This window comes from Aulonocara stuartgranti (assembly GCF_965226115.1).
Source record: "Aulonocara stuartgranti genome assembly, chromosome: 16".
Taxonomy (NCBI): Eukaryota; Metazoa; Chordata; class Actinopteri; order Cichliformes; family Cichlidae; genus Aulonocara; species Aulonocara stuartgranti.
Genome location: NC_138952.1, coordinates 35604500 through 35623077, shown reverse-complemented (window position 1 = coordinate 35623077; position 18578 = coordinate 35604500). Strand labels below are relative to the sequence as shown.

Here is an 18578-nt window from a genome sequence, read left to right as displayed (position 1 = left end):
GTAAGCACCCAGTGCTAAAGCTACAGGCTACATTCATTTCAGACTGAATGACACTTTACTTTACTAACTGAATTGTTGTCTTTAAATGTTTTTAAAACTAAACTCAAAGGCCTACAGGCTGCCTCAATAATGTGTAATTGTTTTGTGTAATTTTAACTTTGTTTGTTCGTATGTATTTGTCTTGAAATGTGCTGCCTCTTGGCCAGGACTCCCTTGAAAAAGAGGTCTTTGATCTCAACGGGACATTCCTGGTTAAATAAAGGTTAAATAAAAAAAATAAAAAAACTTGTTCATGTGAGAAGAAAACAAGATTTCAACTATGTCCACAATCATTAAGTGAAGCATCCAAATCTCTGCCAAGGCAGCTCACTCTGTGCACACTACACTTTTAAGGTAACAGTATTGTATTTTGTATACATTCATTTTGTTTATTTGTTCTTTTTAAACCTTTATGCAAACACTACGTTGGACTAGGTCATGGATAATAGGTACTGATTTGTAAAGAACTGGACATGAATAGCATACTGCAGAAAATCCATAAATAATTTAGCAGCTCATTCTCATATTTTTTTTAATTCTTTCATTAACGATGTAAAATATAACGAAACATTTAATCTCCCCATGTACCAATTCCATGTCCTAAATATTGCTAATACAAAAAAGGCAGTAGAACTCCACACACAATTTTAAAAATAAAACACATTTTTGTAACAGTTTGACTTTATGATTATTTTTGACTATGATTGATGTTTTAATATTCTTTTTTATATTATTTCATTTTATTTTATTTATCATCGCATATGTAGCTGGGGAAAAGTTATAGTTTATTCAAATGAAGCCTTTGATCCAGAGAAGAAAATGATGTCAGGACCTACAGGGGACCTGGTGTGTTTACTCCTATATGTCCTAACATTGTGAGGAGATGCTGTTACCATAGAAACCGATATACACATATACATATGTATATTTGGGGAGGGGGGCATTTTACGAATTTTAAGCTCATTTTAACCATTTCATTGGAAAAAAAAGTGTCAAATTTGAAGGCTTCAAATCAAAGTAAAACCTTTTTTCACATTCATACACCAGTCGGTAATAAATTCTACACCTCTCCTGGAAAATTTAAAGCATAAAAGCGATTTGCCAGGAAAAGTCTTAGAACACACTTATTTTGATCACATTAAAACGTGATATTCACACTGGAACCTGTAAAATTACTATAGTCATCTAGTGACTCTTGAAATAATTGAAGAAATTTTGAAATGTACCTGGTGGCTGTCGACGAGTCGGGGTCCACGATCTTCAAGCTTTGCTGTTATGATGAAACACAAGTACAAAAGATCCAAAGATGCAGTAGTTGTTGTCGCTTTGTAGTAAAATCCGCTTTCTGTAGAAATATTCTCCAAAAGTTATCTTTCCACAAGCTGAGCTTGGAGCAGGTCAAGACAAATCCAAGAGCAAGTGTAAAGGAACAGCTGGAACCTTGCGCAGCATTCATATACCAACAGCCTGCATGGTTACGGTTGCTAACATGCGTGTGCACGTGATATAACTATATGAACTGAGCCCATCAGTGTAATTTACAGTAAAGTTATGGTCATTTATAGTTACTGCCTTTGTCACCCTTTATGTGGGATGTCTAATAACCATGTAGGTATATCCAGAAATAAACACAGATATTAGAAAGCAGTAAGTCAGTACCTGAGATGTTTGTTTCAGTGAATAACATTAGCATAGCTCATGCTAATATTATAGCTTCACATTTTTCTTTTCAAAGGTAACAAAAACTTTGCGTTCTCGCTACTTACCATGCTGTAATACAGGTATATGCTAGCAATGACAACATTTAACATGTTTTTTAAATGCTAGCCGTGCTAATTAGCCTTAGGATCGCTTGAGGTCTTGTTTCCAGCTCTAGTTGTCATAAGGGAACTTAGGCCTGTGCGAGCCTTTGGCACGAAAATGAGTCTCGTAAAGCTCACTATTAAACTGACAAAAAGCCTTAGAACCTAGAAACTATTATTCTTACAACTGTGCTGTGTTTATGTTATAACATATAGCAAGAACCTATAACTATAATTGACATTTGACCTCACTGAATGATTATAGCAGCTGTGTGTTATGTCATGGCATGTTTTTAAAATGCCACCTGAAATTTAGGAGGGGGGTTCTTGAGAGTTTTGTACTTTCATCTGATAACACATACTGTTTATGTATATTTAACACAACAGGCAAGGGATTGTGGTATAATTAGAATTAACACAGATTGTGTAGTCTTTAAATAGACGAGCATTTTTAAAAGCACACATATTATTTGAACACTTCCGTAACTTATTTTTAGTTTTGCTGCACATAAGTTGAATGCAATTAAATCTCATTACCTTTTATTATCCTTGAACTTATTTCATTACACGTAATATAAACACTGCTTATTTAGAAAATAATAATTAAAACACTCCTTGTAATGCGTTAAAATCAGCCCAACTTTTATTTTCAAATTTAAAGCATTTCAGCCAACATACTGGACACTGTTCTGCTGAACAACACACATATTTCCAATATTGTAGCTGGTGTTACTTAATAATTTATTATTTTATTTGTCACACACTTTAAAACTTTAATAACTTTTCAATAAAACAAAGTCTCAGATTTAATTATTCTGAAACTAAGTTTAAGCTTCCCATAACTTTTATTGCAAGTTACATTACTAATATAATAAATATAAAATGTTTTTATTGTTCATCCATAAGTGCAGTCTCTGGCTCAAACAACACAGAAGCTTGGTATGTTCGTTTGTCAGTCGAGGCATTACTGCTTGAGTGCCTGTCATGAATTTAGCTCATCCATGCAATTGTCTGAAGAAAGTCTTTAACATTGTCCCAACTTCCCTTAAGTACAGTGGCAGTAGATGTGGGCTGGAGATGCAATGACCTTGAACCTGCAGGTGACCACACCATCTGTGATGGAGGGCTCATCTCTCCTGGTGTCCTGCAAGGAAACAACAATATTCTTTAGAACACCAAGTTATATTTGATCTACTTATTTCACTTATCTGTGGCCGGGTTGTGGGGGCAGCAGCCTAAGCAGAGAACTCCAGACCTCCTTTTCCACACCCACCTCCTCCAGCTTATCTAGGGGAACTCCATCATGTCTTGGGTCTGATTCAGGGCCTCCTCCTGGTGGGAGCTCGTCCAGTACACCTCACCTGGGAGACGCCCAGGAGGAATCCTTGTCAGATGCCAGAACCACTTTAACCTGCTCCTTTTGATGTGGATGAGAGAAAAATACAGAAAAAACCCAATAATCATATGATTTCTGATGAGCATGCGCTTTGGCAACAGTGGGAAGGAAAAACTCCATTTTAAAAGAAAGAATCCTCCAGTAGCACCAGGCTGAGGAAGGGACAGCCATCTGCCACAACCTGTTGGGATGAGCAGAGGAAGACAGGACAAAAGATAAAACTGAAGGCTCTGCCTCCCATTCTACTTTTAAATACTCTAGGAACAACAAGTAAGCCTGCAGTGTGAGAGCGAAGTGCTCTAATAGGGTGATATGGTACTACAAGGTCATTAAGATAAGATGGGGCCTGATTATTTAAGACCTTGTATGTGAGGAGCAGGATTTTGAATTCAATTCCGGATTTAACAGGAAGCCATAGTCTGTCCCCCAGTGCATGTAGCAGGCATGGAGGAGATCCAGGCCCCAGACACCCAGAGGCCCCCAGAATGTGAGAGCCCAAGGAGGACCATTGGAGTTGCAGCCATGCCACCCTCCTGGGAAGCGCTGAGGAGAGCCCCAGATTAGAGGTCACCCAGCAGCCACGGAGCAGAAGCCGCAGGGGGCTCGTGATGTGGCTGTGGGCTCTGCCGGCAGACAGCTGTGCCAGAGTGACCTGAGCCACAGGCCCAGAGGCCAGAGGACTGAGAGCCCCCCACCCCCCGGAAGTTGCCTGACGGAGCCACGGGTGCCAGACCCCGCCAAGCAGTCACTGGGAGTGAGCCGGTACATACCTGAGCGCCCAGCCCCGGACACCAGAACCACCAACACACCGACGCCTGAGGGCATCAACCAATGGCAAGGAGTGTGGTGAATCGAGATAGTCGATGAAGTCCTACCCCACCACCCTCGGGAAAAAACATACGTTACTTATGTTGTTTCTTTTTATGTGTTTTACAACTGTGAAAGATTCACTGACTCTTACTAAATGACCTCACACAGTGCCTAATTTCTAAAAAGGATTTCACACTAATAGAAACACATCGACGTCTCTTTTTCTCAGAGAGAAACATGTAAACCTGCACTCACACTGTATTCTTTTTGTTAAACCGTCACTGGCTCCTTCACTGGCCTCCTCATGTTTGGGTGACACTTAACAGCTAATTACTGAAATGTTCTCATTGCATGTTTGTATATCAACTAACGCACGGTTGGATCACCCAGAGAACTTTCTACTCACACGAAACATTTTTGCAAATGCATCCTGACGCTAATTTGACCTGCAGGCTTTCAATTGCTCCTCTGTTGTAAACCCCACAGCAGCTTTTTCAGGCCAAAAGAAGGTTTTGCACTAGCACAGAATCTGACCCTGAATATCACCATGATAGCTCTGACCACTTGATTTCTCGTTCTTAACTTTATCAAATGAAACACTCTGAAGATGACAGCTGAATTCCAATCAATTAAACTAACTCTGCATATTGTATTCCTGTCTTGGGATCAAAGTGCTGGAGAGGTGATCCGGTGAGTTCCTGCAGGACAACATGATGTGAAAAATTCTTGTTTGGTTTGAACAACAAAACTGATGAGTTGCTGACTGTGAGCTGCAGCTAGTGTAAATCATGCTTTTGATGGATATTTCTCACTGACACACTTTTTGACCTCCTCTAATAACAAATGTTACCTGAGTTCAGTGTGCACTGCTTTCGTGTCAAGCAGATATGTGTCATATGTCATATGTGTTCTTGATTGAACCTCCTGCTCTGGTTGTTTCATGCAGGCTATACTTATGTTCTTGATCAAAACCGACCTCAAAAATAATCAGAATCAGAATCAGAAAGGGTTTTATTGCCAAATGTTGAGCAGGTTTACAACATTAGGAAATTGCTGCGGTGCTTCAGTGCAAACATGCTGTCATAAATAGCACTTAAATAGACATGGAAAAAAATAAAAGTAGGGATAAGAATTAAAAGTGCTACGTGGAAAGATATGTGCATGAGATATACATGAGATATATACATGAGAATAAGAATTAAGAGTGCTACGTTGAAAGATATATACATGAGTGCAGGTGGTGATCAGTGCCAAACATAGAATGATGCAGTGACACAGCGTAGGGTCATGTGTTAGTGGTGGGAACAGTCATACGGTTATTGTTCATGTGTCCAACAGCAGAGGGGAAGAAACTGTTCTTATGGCGAGAGGTTCTGGTGCGAATGGACCGGAGCCTCCTGCCTGAGGGGAGCAGGTCAAACAGACTGTGTCCAGGGTGAGAAGGGTCAGCTGAGATCCGAGCTGCACGCCGCAGTGTCCTGGAGATGTACAGGTCCTGCAGAGATGGGAGTCTGCAGCCAATCACCTTCTCAGCAGAGCGCACAACACGCTGCAGTCTCTGTTTGTCCCTGATAGTGGCTCCAGCGTACCACACGGTGATGGAGGAGGTGAGGATGGACTCGATGATTGCAGTGTAGAACTGCATCATCGTCCGTGTTGGCAGGTTGAATTTCTTCAGCTGCCTCAGGAAGTACATCCTCTGCTGGGCTTTCTTGATGACGGAGGTGATGGTGGGCTCCCACTTCAGGTCCTGGGTGATGGTGGTACCCAGGAAGCGGAATGAGTCCACAGAGGTGATGGGGGTGTCAGTCAGGATGATGGGGGGGAGTGGGGCTGTGTGCTTCCTGAAGTCCACAATAATCTCCACTGTCTTCTGGGCATTCAGCACCAGGTTGTTGTGGCTGCACCAGGACACCAGACGTTCAACCTCCCTCCTGTAGGCAGACTCGTCCCCGTCCGAGATGAGTCCAATAACGGTGGTGTCATCTGCAAACTTGATTAGCTTGACAGACTGGTGGGTGGAGGTGCAGCAGTTGGTGTACAGGGAGAAGAGCAGAGGAGAAAGAACACAGCCCTGAGGGGAGCCGGTGCTGATGGTCCGGGAGTCCGAGACATTCTTTCCCAGCCTCACATGCTGCTTCCTGTCCGTCAGGAAGTCAGTGATCCACCGGCAGATGGGATCAGGCACATTCATCTGGGAAAGCTTGTCTCGGAGATGGTCTGGAAGGATGGTGTTGAAGGCAGAGCTGAAGTCCACAAACAGGATCCTGGCGTAGGTTCCTGGGGAGTCCAGATGCTGCAGGATGAAGTGTAGGGCCATGTTGATGGCGTCGTCTACAGACCTGTTGGCTCTATATGCAAACTGCAGGGGGTCCAGGAGGGGGGCCGTGAGGGTCCTGAGATGGGAGAGAACTAGGCGCTCAAAAGACTTCATGACCACAGATGTCAGAGCCACGGGTCTGTAGTCATTTAGTCCAGTGATCCTAGGTTTCTTGGGGACAGGGATTATGGTGGAGGACTTGAAGCAGGCAGGCACATGACATGCCTGCAGTGAGGAGTTGAAAATGCCAGAAAACACTGGGGCCAGCTCGTTTGCACAGTGTCTGAGGGTGGCAGGAGACACACCGTCTGGGCCGGGAGCTTTCCGAGCATTCAGGTTCTTAAACTGCTTCCTCACATCTGCTTCATGAATATGAAGAGTTGTGGTGGGAGGAGGTGGTGTGAAATCCTCTTTTGTGTGGGGTGAGGAGGGGGGTGTTGTAGGTGAACGGTTTGAAGGTGGTGATGGCTCTATGGAGGGGGGAGAGGTGGGGGAATTAGTGTCCAAAGTGTCTCTATTGTTGGGGCCGTTGGAGGTGTGAAGGCTGCCTGATGGCTCGTCAAAACGGCAGTAGAAGTCGTTAAGGGTGTTGGCTAAGAGCAAGTCATCAGTGGAGTGGGGGGTTTTAGGCTTGTAGTTGGTGATATTCCTAAAACCTTTCCACACAGAGGCCGAGTCATTCTCTGAGATCTGCTGCTGCATCTTCTCAGAGTGCTGATGTTTAGCAATGTCCACTTCTTTAGTGAACCTGTACTTGGCCTCTCTGTAGCAGTCCCTGTCTCCGCTTCTGAACGCCTTTCTCTTTTCCAGCCACAGCTTTTTGAGTTTAGGAGTAAACCAGGGTTTGTCATTGTTATAACTCACCCTGGTGCGTGATGGCACAATGCTGTCCTCACAGAAGTGGATATAGGAGGTGACAGTGTCCGTAAACTCGTCCAAGCTGTTAGAAGCAGCCTTCAATGTGTCCCAGTCTGTAGACTCCAAACACGTGCGAAGCTCCTCCACAGCCTCGTTGCTCCACAGTTTTTTAGTCCTCACGACAGGTTTGGAGAGCTTCAGCCTCTGTCTGTACGCGGGGATTAGGTGGATCATGACGTGGTCAGAAAGTCCGAGAGAAGCGCGGGGCACTGCGCGATAGGCCCCGCTGATCGTGCTGTAGCAGTGGTCTAATGTCCTCTCCTCTCTGGTCGGGCATTTAATATACTGCTTATATTTTGGAAGCTCATGGCTCAGATTGGCTTTGTTAAAGTCCCCAAGAGCAATGATGAGAGAGTCCGGGAATGTCCGCTCCGTGTGGAGAATCTGCTCCGCGAGTGCGCACTGAGCTGCCTGCGCATCTGCGTCTGGCGGGATGTAAACAGCGGCCAGGATGAATGAAGCAAACTCCCGCGGAGAATAAAACGGTTTGCAGTGGATAAAAAGATATTCCAGAGAGGAAGAGCAGTGCTGAGCAATCACTGTCACATCTGTGCACCAGCCACTATTGATGTAGAAGCAGAGACCTCCACCTTTGGACTTACCGGAGAGAGAGGCCTGCCGGTCCGCGCGCAGCAGATGGAAGCCCTCCAGCTTGAGCGCGCAGTCTGGGATGTTCTCACTGAGCCACGACTCCGTAAAACATAAGACACAGGAGGAGGCAAAGTCTCTGTTCATGCTTCTCATCAGGGCCAGTTCGTCAATCTTATTGCCGAGTGAGCGTACATTAGAAAGGAAGATCCCAGGAAGAGCAGTTCGCAGTCCGCGTCTCCTCAAACGCACGAGTGCGCCGGCTCGCTTCCCTCTAAATGATGTTTATCTTAAGATAGACACTCAGTGATGCTGCAATAGCAGGAACTGACCTTCAAACCCTCATCCTGCCCTGCACCAGTGGTCACAGTGGGAGATTGAAGTAGTTTAAGCAGTTTTGTCCTGTTGAAATCATCTTTAGTGAGCCCCTCTGATAAATATTTAGACTTTCACACATTTCAGGTTGTAGGAGTGGGCTGATTAAAGTGTCTACTTTCTTCACTTTACAAGCAGCTTAAATATCGTACAAGGACATTGCTCAAAATGTTATAACACATCTGTTCTGCTATCCCTCCTGTCAGCTAAGCACAGAAAGCTGAGGTTACAGTTCATATGGGTTTGGAAAATTGGGAAACAATGCTGAGTCTCAATTTCAATCTTGTTGTAAGACAGATTATATTTTTCATGAATAGAGTCAGCCAGGACACAGCCTTCCCCTCCACCCGTACCTACTCCTAATACCTAATACACAGAAGAGTAAACACAGTCAGTAAGTTTGTCACTTACTGAACTCATCAGGAATCAGAAGACTGCAAATCCTGTAAAAGAGTTAAACATGCAGCGTTAAGAGCATATGAGCTGGCATTATGGTTAGTTTATTGAAATTTAATTTTACACTTTTTTATTTAACAAGCTTAGGAGCCCTGGCCAGTGTGAGTGTAGAATAATCAAGTCTCCTCCTCTGATAAACCTCCATCTGTATTACTGAAAACAGTTAATGAGACTGAGTGTGAACATCTTCTATATTATGTGTCCTAAACTGACATACATGGCCTGCTACACTAAACCAAAGGAATCCCAAAAAGTTGGCTCTGTGCATCTGGATGTAGGGTTTTCAGTGGGAGAAACGTTTTATCGCTCATCCGAGTGACGTCTTCAACCTCAGCTGACTGCAGGTTTAATCAAACTTATACAACAGTACATTTCCATAATGACTGACACTAACACCACTGGAGAACAGTTTTAGCCATTATGCAACAGCCCAGCCACAGTTCACCATCAAGTTAAACTGAATAGACATTCGAAGCTAACCTCTAAGAGAAAATCTTTTCACTTTGTGCCATAAGTCTTAATGCAAGCTGAACATTTAAAAGTCTTTCCTGAAAACCCTCTCTTATCTGATCATTTTCTAATAACAGTTTAATATACAATAAATGATTACACAGCAGTGGGGAGATTTCATCACAGTGAATGTCTTCATATGTCTTTCTGAAAGTGCTGTAACTGAGTTTAAGAATATAATTCACCCACTGTTATCATCGTCAATGCTTTGTACCAACAAAGAGCAGAGCAGCTACCTGAACGCTACTCCACCAGAGGTCGATTAACTTGTTTATAATTTTACCTCCTTACTACATATGACACTGGATACTGTAGCTCCTGTGAAAAAGAGAGCTTCAAAACAGAAGTACTTAACTCCCTGGTATAACTCTCAAACATGTAGCTTAAAGCAGATAACTCGTAAGCTGGAGAGGAAATTGAGGATCACAGATTTAGAAAGCGAACCGTACAGCTCGAACATCTTACTATTCATTACTGACTGAAGAAAATGAGAACAACCCTAGGTTTCTCTTCAGCACTACACTGCACTTCAGCACAGCCAACCATTCCTTTAAAGATTTCAAAGGTGGGCCGTCATGGTGTTTCAGATTTATGAAACGTAAAAACCTGTCCATCAGGGCACGGACCACTCTCTGTCAGCAACTCCCCCCTGACTATCAGGAAAAAGTTGAAAACTTCCACAAATTCGTTGAAAAAAAGATACAAGAAAACTCCATCGGACCAGACGATGCGAAAAGCATCCTTTTCTGATGTCTGTCAGTGGATCCTAACAGCGTGGAGTGCTGTGAAAGAATCCACCATCACCAATGGGTTCCAAAAGGCTGGACTGCTGCGCGAAGAGAGCGGCGCACCTTCAGAGCCAACTTCACCGGAGGATGACAGTGACACGGAGAGCGAGACTGATGGAGGCAGATGTGATGAAGCTCTTCTGAGCCTGTTCAACTCTGACACTGAAGAAGACGACTTCATGGGTTTCAGCGAAGATGATTAAAGTGACTTGTGGTTTCAAATACAGGAAAAGTGGAGGTAAATAAATAGTGGTTATTTTCTCTTGCTTCTGTTACGTTTTAATCAGCAAAGTTGCTGCCATGTTAAAAGGCATTGTTCGGAAAGAATCTGTTCAGGTACATACTTGTACATTTGCAGTACAAGATTGTTCTGTACATGCAGTAAATATCTATTTTTTCATCATAGATATCTGCGGCTTATAGCCGGGTGCGGCATGTATATCTTTTTTTTTTTTTTAATTTTTAAAAATAGAGCGGATGCGGCTTATATACAGGTGCGCTCTATTGTCCAGAAAGTATGGTAATAAAAATCAAAGCACCAGAGAAACATAAAGAACAATCCATCATTCAAAAATAAACCAAAACATAAGGAACTCAAAATGCTGGGTCGAACCGACCCAGAACCATGACACTATCAGGATTGGGTAGTCGCCAATATCACTAATTTTGCATTCCAAGTTTCCAAAAAAGGGGGGGTCGTCAATGTTAGGTGCATAGATGTTGCTTAAAATCATCCTATGGCCTTGAATCTCAGCCAAGAGTAGCAATGTGGGGGGGGGGGGCTTCTTTGCCTCCCTCCTGCTGTGTGCCCAGCCTGGAGGCTGCGGTCTGTGACCGACTCCACGTGCAGACGGCTTCCTGTGATAGTGTTTCCTCACCTGGCTCATGTGTGCCCTGCCCAATTTTACTCTTGTGTGTGTGTGTGTGTGCGTGTGTGGGGGGGGATACGTCCGTCCCCCCGACGGACGTATCCATGATCGTTTATGTTAATGAGAGTGTGGGGAGTGAGTTGGAGGGCGGGATGGGGTGGGCTGCTTGTAACCATGTAAAACACTTTGTGCTACATTTTTGTATGAAAAGTGCTTTATAAATAAAGATTGATTGAATGTCCGCCCATCTTCGTCCTTAACCATCCGGATGCATTTAAACTGTAGCTGCTTATGAATCAAAATTGTTACACCCCTACTCTGACTGCTGCCACACAAAAAAAATACCTGACCCACCCAATCACAGCAAAGTATTTCTGACTCTTGGGGAGACAAGTGAGTCTCTTGAAGAAAGACAATGTCAACTTTTTTTGATTTGATAAATGTCATGATCTTCTTCTTTTTAACTGGATAATTAAGGCCCTTTACATTCCAGGTCATTAAGGTAAGGGCCCTTTGGTACTTACCTTAATGACCTGGAATGTAAAGGGCCTTAATTATCCATGAGTTGGTCTTAATTATCCATGATGGCGAATAAGGGCCCTTTGGTACTTATTCGCCATCATGCAGTATGTATCAGACATATAACAGTGGAGTAACTTATTATTAAAACCAGGAGTTCAATACCGAGTGGACAATATTTGGAAGGCTGGCTGTAAGTACAATAGGGGGTTATGGAAGTAAATAAAAATAACAGCCGATAAACATTTAAACAAATACGTCTGAGGTGACCAAGAACACTAGTCACCCTCAGGTGGGCTATGAGCCCCAAAAAGAAAACATAAAGTTTATGGTCCGTGACTCAGTGACCAGTCGAACAGTCATAAACAGGACCCGTCACCAGCAGCAGCAGCATAACAAGTCAATGTAATATGAGGAGAGCAGTCATTCTGGCACTTAGCTACCTGAACACACCTCTATGCAGGTTGGTTAGAACTGTCCCCTGACAATCTAAGAAGGGCTTTATGACAATTGAATTACTAAAGGAGGAATTTAATAATCTTAGTGAGCTTCTCTACCAAGCAGATTGTGTCGTATTCTCAAAAGTAGCACAACTGAATAAATCAAATCAAACCGCGAAGCCCTATAATATTGAAACTAAACAGGAGGTGCAAAGTATATCGTGGATAGCATGTTAATTAATGCTAGGGCAAAAAAGGGTAGTGTTTAAATCCAAGCCTTTGACTGTAAATAACTCCCTTAACCTCCTAGGACCTGGCATCCACATATGTGGACATCACATTTTGGGTTATTTAGACCAAAATACTCAATTGTGGTCTACAAGGGCCTGATATCCACTTATGAGGACATTATACTGCTACTGTTCTATCGAAACTTTAAAGGAATATCCTCATATGTGGCTCTTATTTTTCTTAAAAACAAAAATAAGATAAAAAAAAAATCTGGCAATTCTTTGTTTTTACATTCATCGGGCCCCAATGTGACCAAATATCAAAGAGAAATTAAAAATGCTGCCGTGGAAGAGTTACGAAGAGTTTTCCTTTTAATGCCATTTGGAAGTAATAGAAAAAGTAGCTCATATAGACAAAGTGAAAGGGCTTTTACTCTGAAATGCAAAATCAGACAGACTTGATATTAACAGGATACCACTGAGGTTGTGTGGTGTTGATATGCACTGCAATTAGCCTGTGGAAACAGGAATCTTCCTTTCACCAGCATTCCTAAGTCACTAAAAGAGTAGGTTATATATGGCCAATTTCAAAGGGCTTTTATTTTGGAAGGTAAAATCAGACTGACTTGATATTTACATGGAACCATCGTGAAGTCGTATGCTGTAAATAATTGCAATTATCATGTGGAAACATAATGTTTTCTTTTAAAAGCATTCTGAAGTCTTGAAGCGATCACAGGAAAAATAACCGCGGGTGAAGATAAACTTTCAGGAAGTTAAGAGATTATCAGTACGAGTGAAGAATGTGTCAGATTGAAATTCTGAGAAATACAGAACTGCATATTACACATTCAAATGACAAATATTGGGAAATACCATATTAATTAATGTTGTCACGAAAATATTTCAACTTTAATCACTAAACTAGGCCAGGATCTAGATCTAGAGCTCAGCCCCAGATATCTTTTTGAATTCAGGGATGATGTGAAGGGGAAATTATGGTTCAGTGGTGGAGCAGTCTAATGGAGGCTGCTCTTGTTCCTAAAAAACTGGAATGCTCCATTTCATTTTGCAAACAGTAGGGTGATATTTTCCCAAGTAATTCCTGTGTGTTGATGTTAATTGCTGTGGAAGTGCAATCTTGTACGATATAGGTTAGAGAAACAGAATACAACTGTTGCAGCTCACTTTAGAACTAGTTAGCACATTAGTAAATGTATTTGTACCCCACGCCTTCGCCTACAGGAGAGGCGCAAGACTGTTTTTGATTAAAACAAATTAAAACAATATTTCCACACCGGAACGTTAATGTGTGATCGTCCTTCCCGAGGAAGGAGGAGAGAAAAAGGCAGACGCGGAGAGTGAGCCGTGAAGTGTATCATGTGAACCACTCGCATCAACACAGACGCAGTCAGACGCTTTGGGGAGGTGACTGAAACACTTTGTGCTGTGTTTGCGAAGAGGACGTCCGATTTGTATCCTTCCTTTAAACGAGACATAGATGTGTTTGCTTTTAGAAACGCCGCGTAAAACCGGTCAATTCCTCCTTTAACATTTTTGTATTATTATTATTTTTATTTCTGTTATCAGGTGGCTCATCAGGGCACTCTCGATGGGAATCTCGACAGAAATTACAGTTATTGCACTTCTTCTGCAGCGCTGTCCCCATGTGAGCAGATATTTAACCCCCCCACACACACACACACCTTTTAGTAGGGTTTTTAAACACAAAATAGCAGTAATGGCAGTTTTCGTCTCTGCCTTAGGGCATATCCAGCGTTATAGGTCTTTCAGTGTGTTTACAGGTTGAAGCTGTTCGTCCTGAATGCGACCCAAACTACATTTTGCTCCAAGATGAAGTGTCCTGTTTGGAGCTGCTCAACAAGACTTTCATCAGCCAAGGACAACAACAAGGCGAGTACCACATTTTTATCTCGTAATAAGAAAGAAAGACTAAAAATAAATAAAAGAACTTGTATTTTATATTGTAATGAAGATTTCACCATGACCTGCCCCAAACATATCTGTTGTAATGTGGTTTTAAAAAAACAAATATGAACAAACCACTAAGCTTGATAAAAACATCTACTTTATGTTATTACTGAATACATTTGTATTTTGCAACAGAAAGGCAGCTATTGTGCCTTCTTAATGGTGGGCAATCTCAAGACAGTATTTTTTCTTCTGTTTATACAAACTACTTTAGTATTTTTCCAGTAACACATGTTTGTTCTTTCATAAATTTTGCTGCCAGTAAATTTACTGAATTTATTTACATTTCTTACTGGGAATTACATGACATCACATTTGACCTCGCAGATAATAAACCTGAAAAAGGAGCAAAACCAAAAAGTACAAATAGCGAAAGTGAAACTGAGGCTGTTCACTCCAGTAGAATCCAGCATTGTGATATAAACTTCAGTTTCACAGCTAGTTTGACAGAATGGCTTAAGATTTTCTTGTTGTCATTGTAGAGGTATTAGAGCTGAACTGAAGTCTTTTCCTATGGTGTTATTTTTGTGCCACTATTCTGAGCGCACGTAAAAAAAAATTTGCAGGTGTTGCATTTTGAGGAGAAATTTATTTTCAGTGAAGAAAAGCTAAATTTGAGTGAACAAAATTCATTGCTGCATGAAAAAACACACACACACACAACAGCAGCCCCTGTCGCTCAGTTTTTGCACTTGCGCTCGCTCGCCTCAACATTTCTGCCCGTGCGCGCTCAACCCTTTCTCTACACCGTTATATTTGTGCCACAAAACCAGCCAATCACAGACTTGGATGCAAAAAAAATCTGATTGGCTGTTTTGGTCTCCAATAAGCTCGAAATGACGAAATGCAATATCCCAGAATCCATTTCGTCCAAAACTCAAACGAGGCAGTGGCGGAGGAACGCAGAGTGGCGGAGTTTGAAATATTACTCTGTCTGGGTCACAAAATAAACTTTTAAGATATTTTCATGCGAGAATGTTTCTGTGTAAAATATCACATATTTGCATAAGTGCTCTAACGTTCCCGGAGATGCCTGTTACCAGCTGACCGGGTGGTCACTCCGGTTAAACATAATATAAAAGGCTGAACTGACAAAAAATCACCGACTACACCACCAGGTATTACAGGAAAAACCATAAAGCCTTTGAACTACAACAAACGCTGTTATGACAACACTGTCTTGTTGGTATACAGTGGGGCAAAAAAGTATTTAGTCAGCCACCGATTGTGCAAGTTCCCCCACCTAAAATGATGACAGAGGTCAGTAATTTGCACCAGAGGTACACTTCAACTGTGAGAGACAGAATGTGAAAAAAAAAATCCATGAATCCACATGGTAGGATTTGTAAAGAATTTATTGGTAAATCAGGGTGGAAAATAAGTATTTGGTCAATAACAAAAATACAACTCAATACTTTGTAACATAACCTTTGTTGGCAATAACAGAGGTCAAACGTTTACTATAGGTCTTTACCAGGTTTGCACACACAGTAGCTGGTATTTTGGCCCATTCCTCCATGCAGATCTTCTCGAGAGCAGTGATGTTTTGGGGCTGTCGCCGAGCAACACGGACTTTCAACTCCCGCCACAGATTTTCTATGGGGTTGAGGTCTGGAGACTGGCTAGGCCACTCCAGGACTTTCAAATGCTTCTTACGGAGCCACTCCTTTGTTGCCTGGGCGGTGTGTTTTGGATCATTGTCATGTTGGAAGACCCAGCCTCGTTTCATCTTCAAAGTTCTCACTGATGGAAGGAGGTTTTGGCTCAAAATCTCACGATACATGGCCCCATTCATTCTGTCCTTAACACGGATCAGTCGTCCTGTCCCCTTGGCAGAAAAACAGTCCCATAGCATGATGTTTCCACCCCCATGCTTCACAGTAGGTATGGTGTTCTTGGGATGCAACTCAGTATTCTTCTTCCTCCAAACACGACGAGTTGAGTTTATACCAAAAAGTTCTACTTTGGTTTCATCTGACCACATGACATTCTCCCAATCCTCTGCTGTATCATCCATGTGCTCTCTGGCAAACTTCAGACGGGCCTGGACATGCACTGGCTTCAGCAGCGGAACACGTCTGGCACTGCGGGATTTGATTCCCTGCCGTTGTAGTGTGTTACTGATGGTGACCTTTGTTACTTTGGTCCCAGCTCTCTGCAGGTCATTCACCAGGTCCCCCCGTGTGGTTCTGGGATCTTTGCTCACCGTTCTCATGATCATTTTGACCCCACGGGATGAGATCTTGCGTGGAGCCCCAGATCGAGGGAGATTATCAGTGGTCTTGTATGTCTTCCATTTTCTGATGATTGCTCCCACAGTTGATTTTTTCACACCAAGCTGCTTGCCTATTGTAGATTCACTCTTCCCAGTCTGGTGCAGGTCTACAATACTTTTCCTGGTGTCCTTCCAAAGCTCTTTGGTCTTGGCCATGGCGGAGTTTGGAGTCTGACTGTTTGAGGCTGTGGACAGGTGTCTTTTATACAGATGATGAGTTCAAACAGGTGCCATTCATACAGGTAACGAGTGGGGGACAGAAAAGCTTCTTACAGAAGACGTTACAGGTCTGTGAGAGCCAGAGATTTTCCTTGTTTGAGGTGACCAAATACTTATTTTCCACCCTGATTTACGAATAAATTCTTTACAAATCCTACCATGTGGATTCATGGATTTTTTTTTTCACATTCTGTCTCTCACAGTTGAAGTGTACCTCTGGTGCAAATTACTGACCTCTGTCATCATTTTAAGTGGGGGAACTTGCACAATCGGTGGCTGACTAAATACTTTTTTGCCCCACTGTATATGTATGATTTGTATCACCTTCATGTTTCCACACCGATATCATGACCAGCAGCTTTACAGCTGTGGCTCCAGCAAACATCAGCTGATACTAGAAATTAATATTAAACACATTCTAACAACAGCTGATCAAGCTTGAACGTGCTGCTGTTGTTTAGTGCAACATCTGCTGATTTCCTCCTTCTGCCCCACCCGGGGCACGAGGACATTAGACCACTGCTACACCCCGTTCAAGAACTGTTACAAGGCTCAACCCCTGCCGGCATTTGGAAAATCGGACCATTCCGCCATCTTCCTCATACCTGCTTACAAACAAAGGCTAAAGCAGCAACCACCAATCAGGAGGGAGGTCGCTCGCTGGACGGACCAATCGGTGGCCGCGCTGCAGGACGCGCTGGATGACGCAGACTGGGACATGTTTCGGCGCAGCTCTGATGACATCAACATGTTTACGGAAGCGGTTGTGGGATTTATCGGGAAACTAGCGGACGACACAGCAGAAAGAACTATCATCCGAACGTTTCCCAACCAGAAGCCGTGGGTGGATAAAAACATCCGCGACGCTCTGAGATCACGCACCGCTGCCTACAATGAAGGGCTTGTCTCCGGTAATATGGACCTATACAAGGCTGCGTCCTACAACGTGCGCAGCGCGGTCCGAAAGGCAAAGCGAAGCTACGGGGAAAAGTCACAGCTACGACAGTGCGACTCTAGGAGCCTGTGGAAAGGACTGCGGACTATAACGGACTATAAACGACCAGCTTCTTCAATGATGAATGCCGATGCTTCACTGGCTGATGAGCTGAACACGTTTTATGCTCGCTTCGACGCCGCAGCAATTAAAACAACAAACGGCTGCGCGCGCTCGGAGTGCACCATTGAAGAAAATGCATTCGTCATCACAGAGCATGCCGTGAGGAACACCTTCAGGAGGGTGAACACCAGGAAGGCAGCAGGACCAGATGCAATCCCTGGCCGGGTCCTTAGAGCCTGCGCTGATCAACTAGCACCGGTGTTCACGGAGATCTTCAACCTCTCCCTGGCCCAAGCTGTGGTTCCCGCGTGCTTCAAACAGTCCATTATTGTCCCTGTTCCAAAGAAACAACAGCCCGCTTGCCACAATGACTACCGTCCAGTAGCACTGACTTCAATTGTGATGAAGTGTTTTGAAAGACTGATGAGAGATCACATCACTTCTTCACTTCCTCCCACCATCGACTCACTTCAGTTTGCTTACCGGACTAATCGTTCCACAGACGATGCCATATCTCACCTGCTCCACACATCCCTGAGTCACCTGGACACTGGCAGAGGGAATTATGTTAGGATGCTGTTCGTGGACTACAGTTCAGCATTCAACACAATAATTCCCTCTAAGCTTTTCACCAAGTTGACGGATCTAGGACTCAGCTCATCACTGTGTCAGTGGATCCTCAACTTCCTCACAGACAGACCCCAATCAGTGAGGGTGGGAAAACAAGTCTCCCCCTCCATCTCACTCAGCACTGGAGTGCCTCAGGGCTGTGTTTTAAGCCCCCTGCTGTACTCACTGTACACTTATGACTGTGTAGCCACATCCGACACCACCTCCATTGTCAAGTTTGCTGACGACACTGCTGTTGTGGGCCTGATCTCCGACAACATCGAGACGGCCTACCTGGAGGACATTAGGAACCTGGAGACCTGGTGCCAGGAGAATAACCTCCTCCTAAACATCAGCAAGACTAAG

The 18578-nt window shown here is 43.3% G+C and overlaps 3 protein-coding genes across 6 annotated transcripts in view; 1 reads left to right on the top strand and 2 right to left on the bottom strand.

Moving 5' to 3' along the window:
- Window positions 1-18578, bottom strand: part of LOC309690692 (E3 ubiquitin-protein ligase TRIM21-like) — a 211147-nt gene that overhangs the window by 75908 nt on the left and 116661 nt on the right. The window lies entirely within an intron of this gene.
- Window positions 4108-16770, bottom strand: LOC309691182 (uncharacterized protein). Its single transcript, XM_082508775.1, has 2 exons — window positions 16040-16770; window positions 4108-5788 (listed from the first exon to the last, which is right to left on the bottom strand). Exons 1-2 carry the CDS (start codon window positions 16481-16483, stop codon window positions 5333-5335), a joined length of 900 nt encoding a protein of 299 aa, XP_082364901.1. The 5' UTR covers window positions 16484-16770; the 3' UTR covers window positions 4108-5332.
- The window catches only part of sctr (secretin receptor), a 60735-nt gene continuing 55583 nt past the window's right edge, over window positions 13427-18578 (top strand). Inside the window, exons 1-2 of the mRNA XM_082508774.1 lie at window positions 13427-13729; window positions 13866-13974. Coding sequence (XP_082364900.1) covers window positions 13673-13729; window positions 13866-13974 — 166 coding nt within the window. The 5' untranslated portion in view covers window positions 13427-13672. The remainder of the gene's footprint in view (window positions 13730-13865; window positions 13975-18578) is intronic.

What these genes read in the sequence shown, in the direction of transcription:
- LOC309691182 (XM_082508775.1), bottom strand. Translation starts at nt 16,483, where the DNA reads ATGGCCAAGACCAAAGAGCTTTGGAAGGACACCAGGAAAAGTATTGTA. An exon ending in CAGCAGAGGATTGGGAGAAT is followed by an intron (nt 5,789 to 16,039) that starts GTCATGTGGTCA and finishes CAGGACCTGAAG; the next exon opens with TGGGAGCCCACCATCACCTC.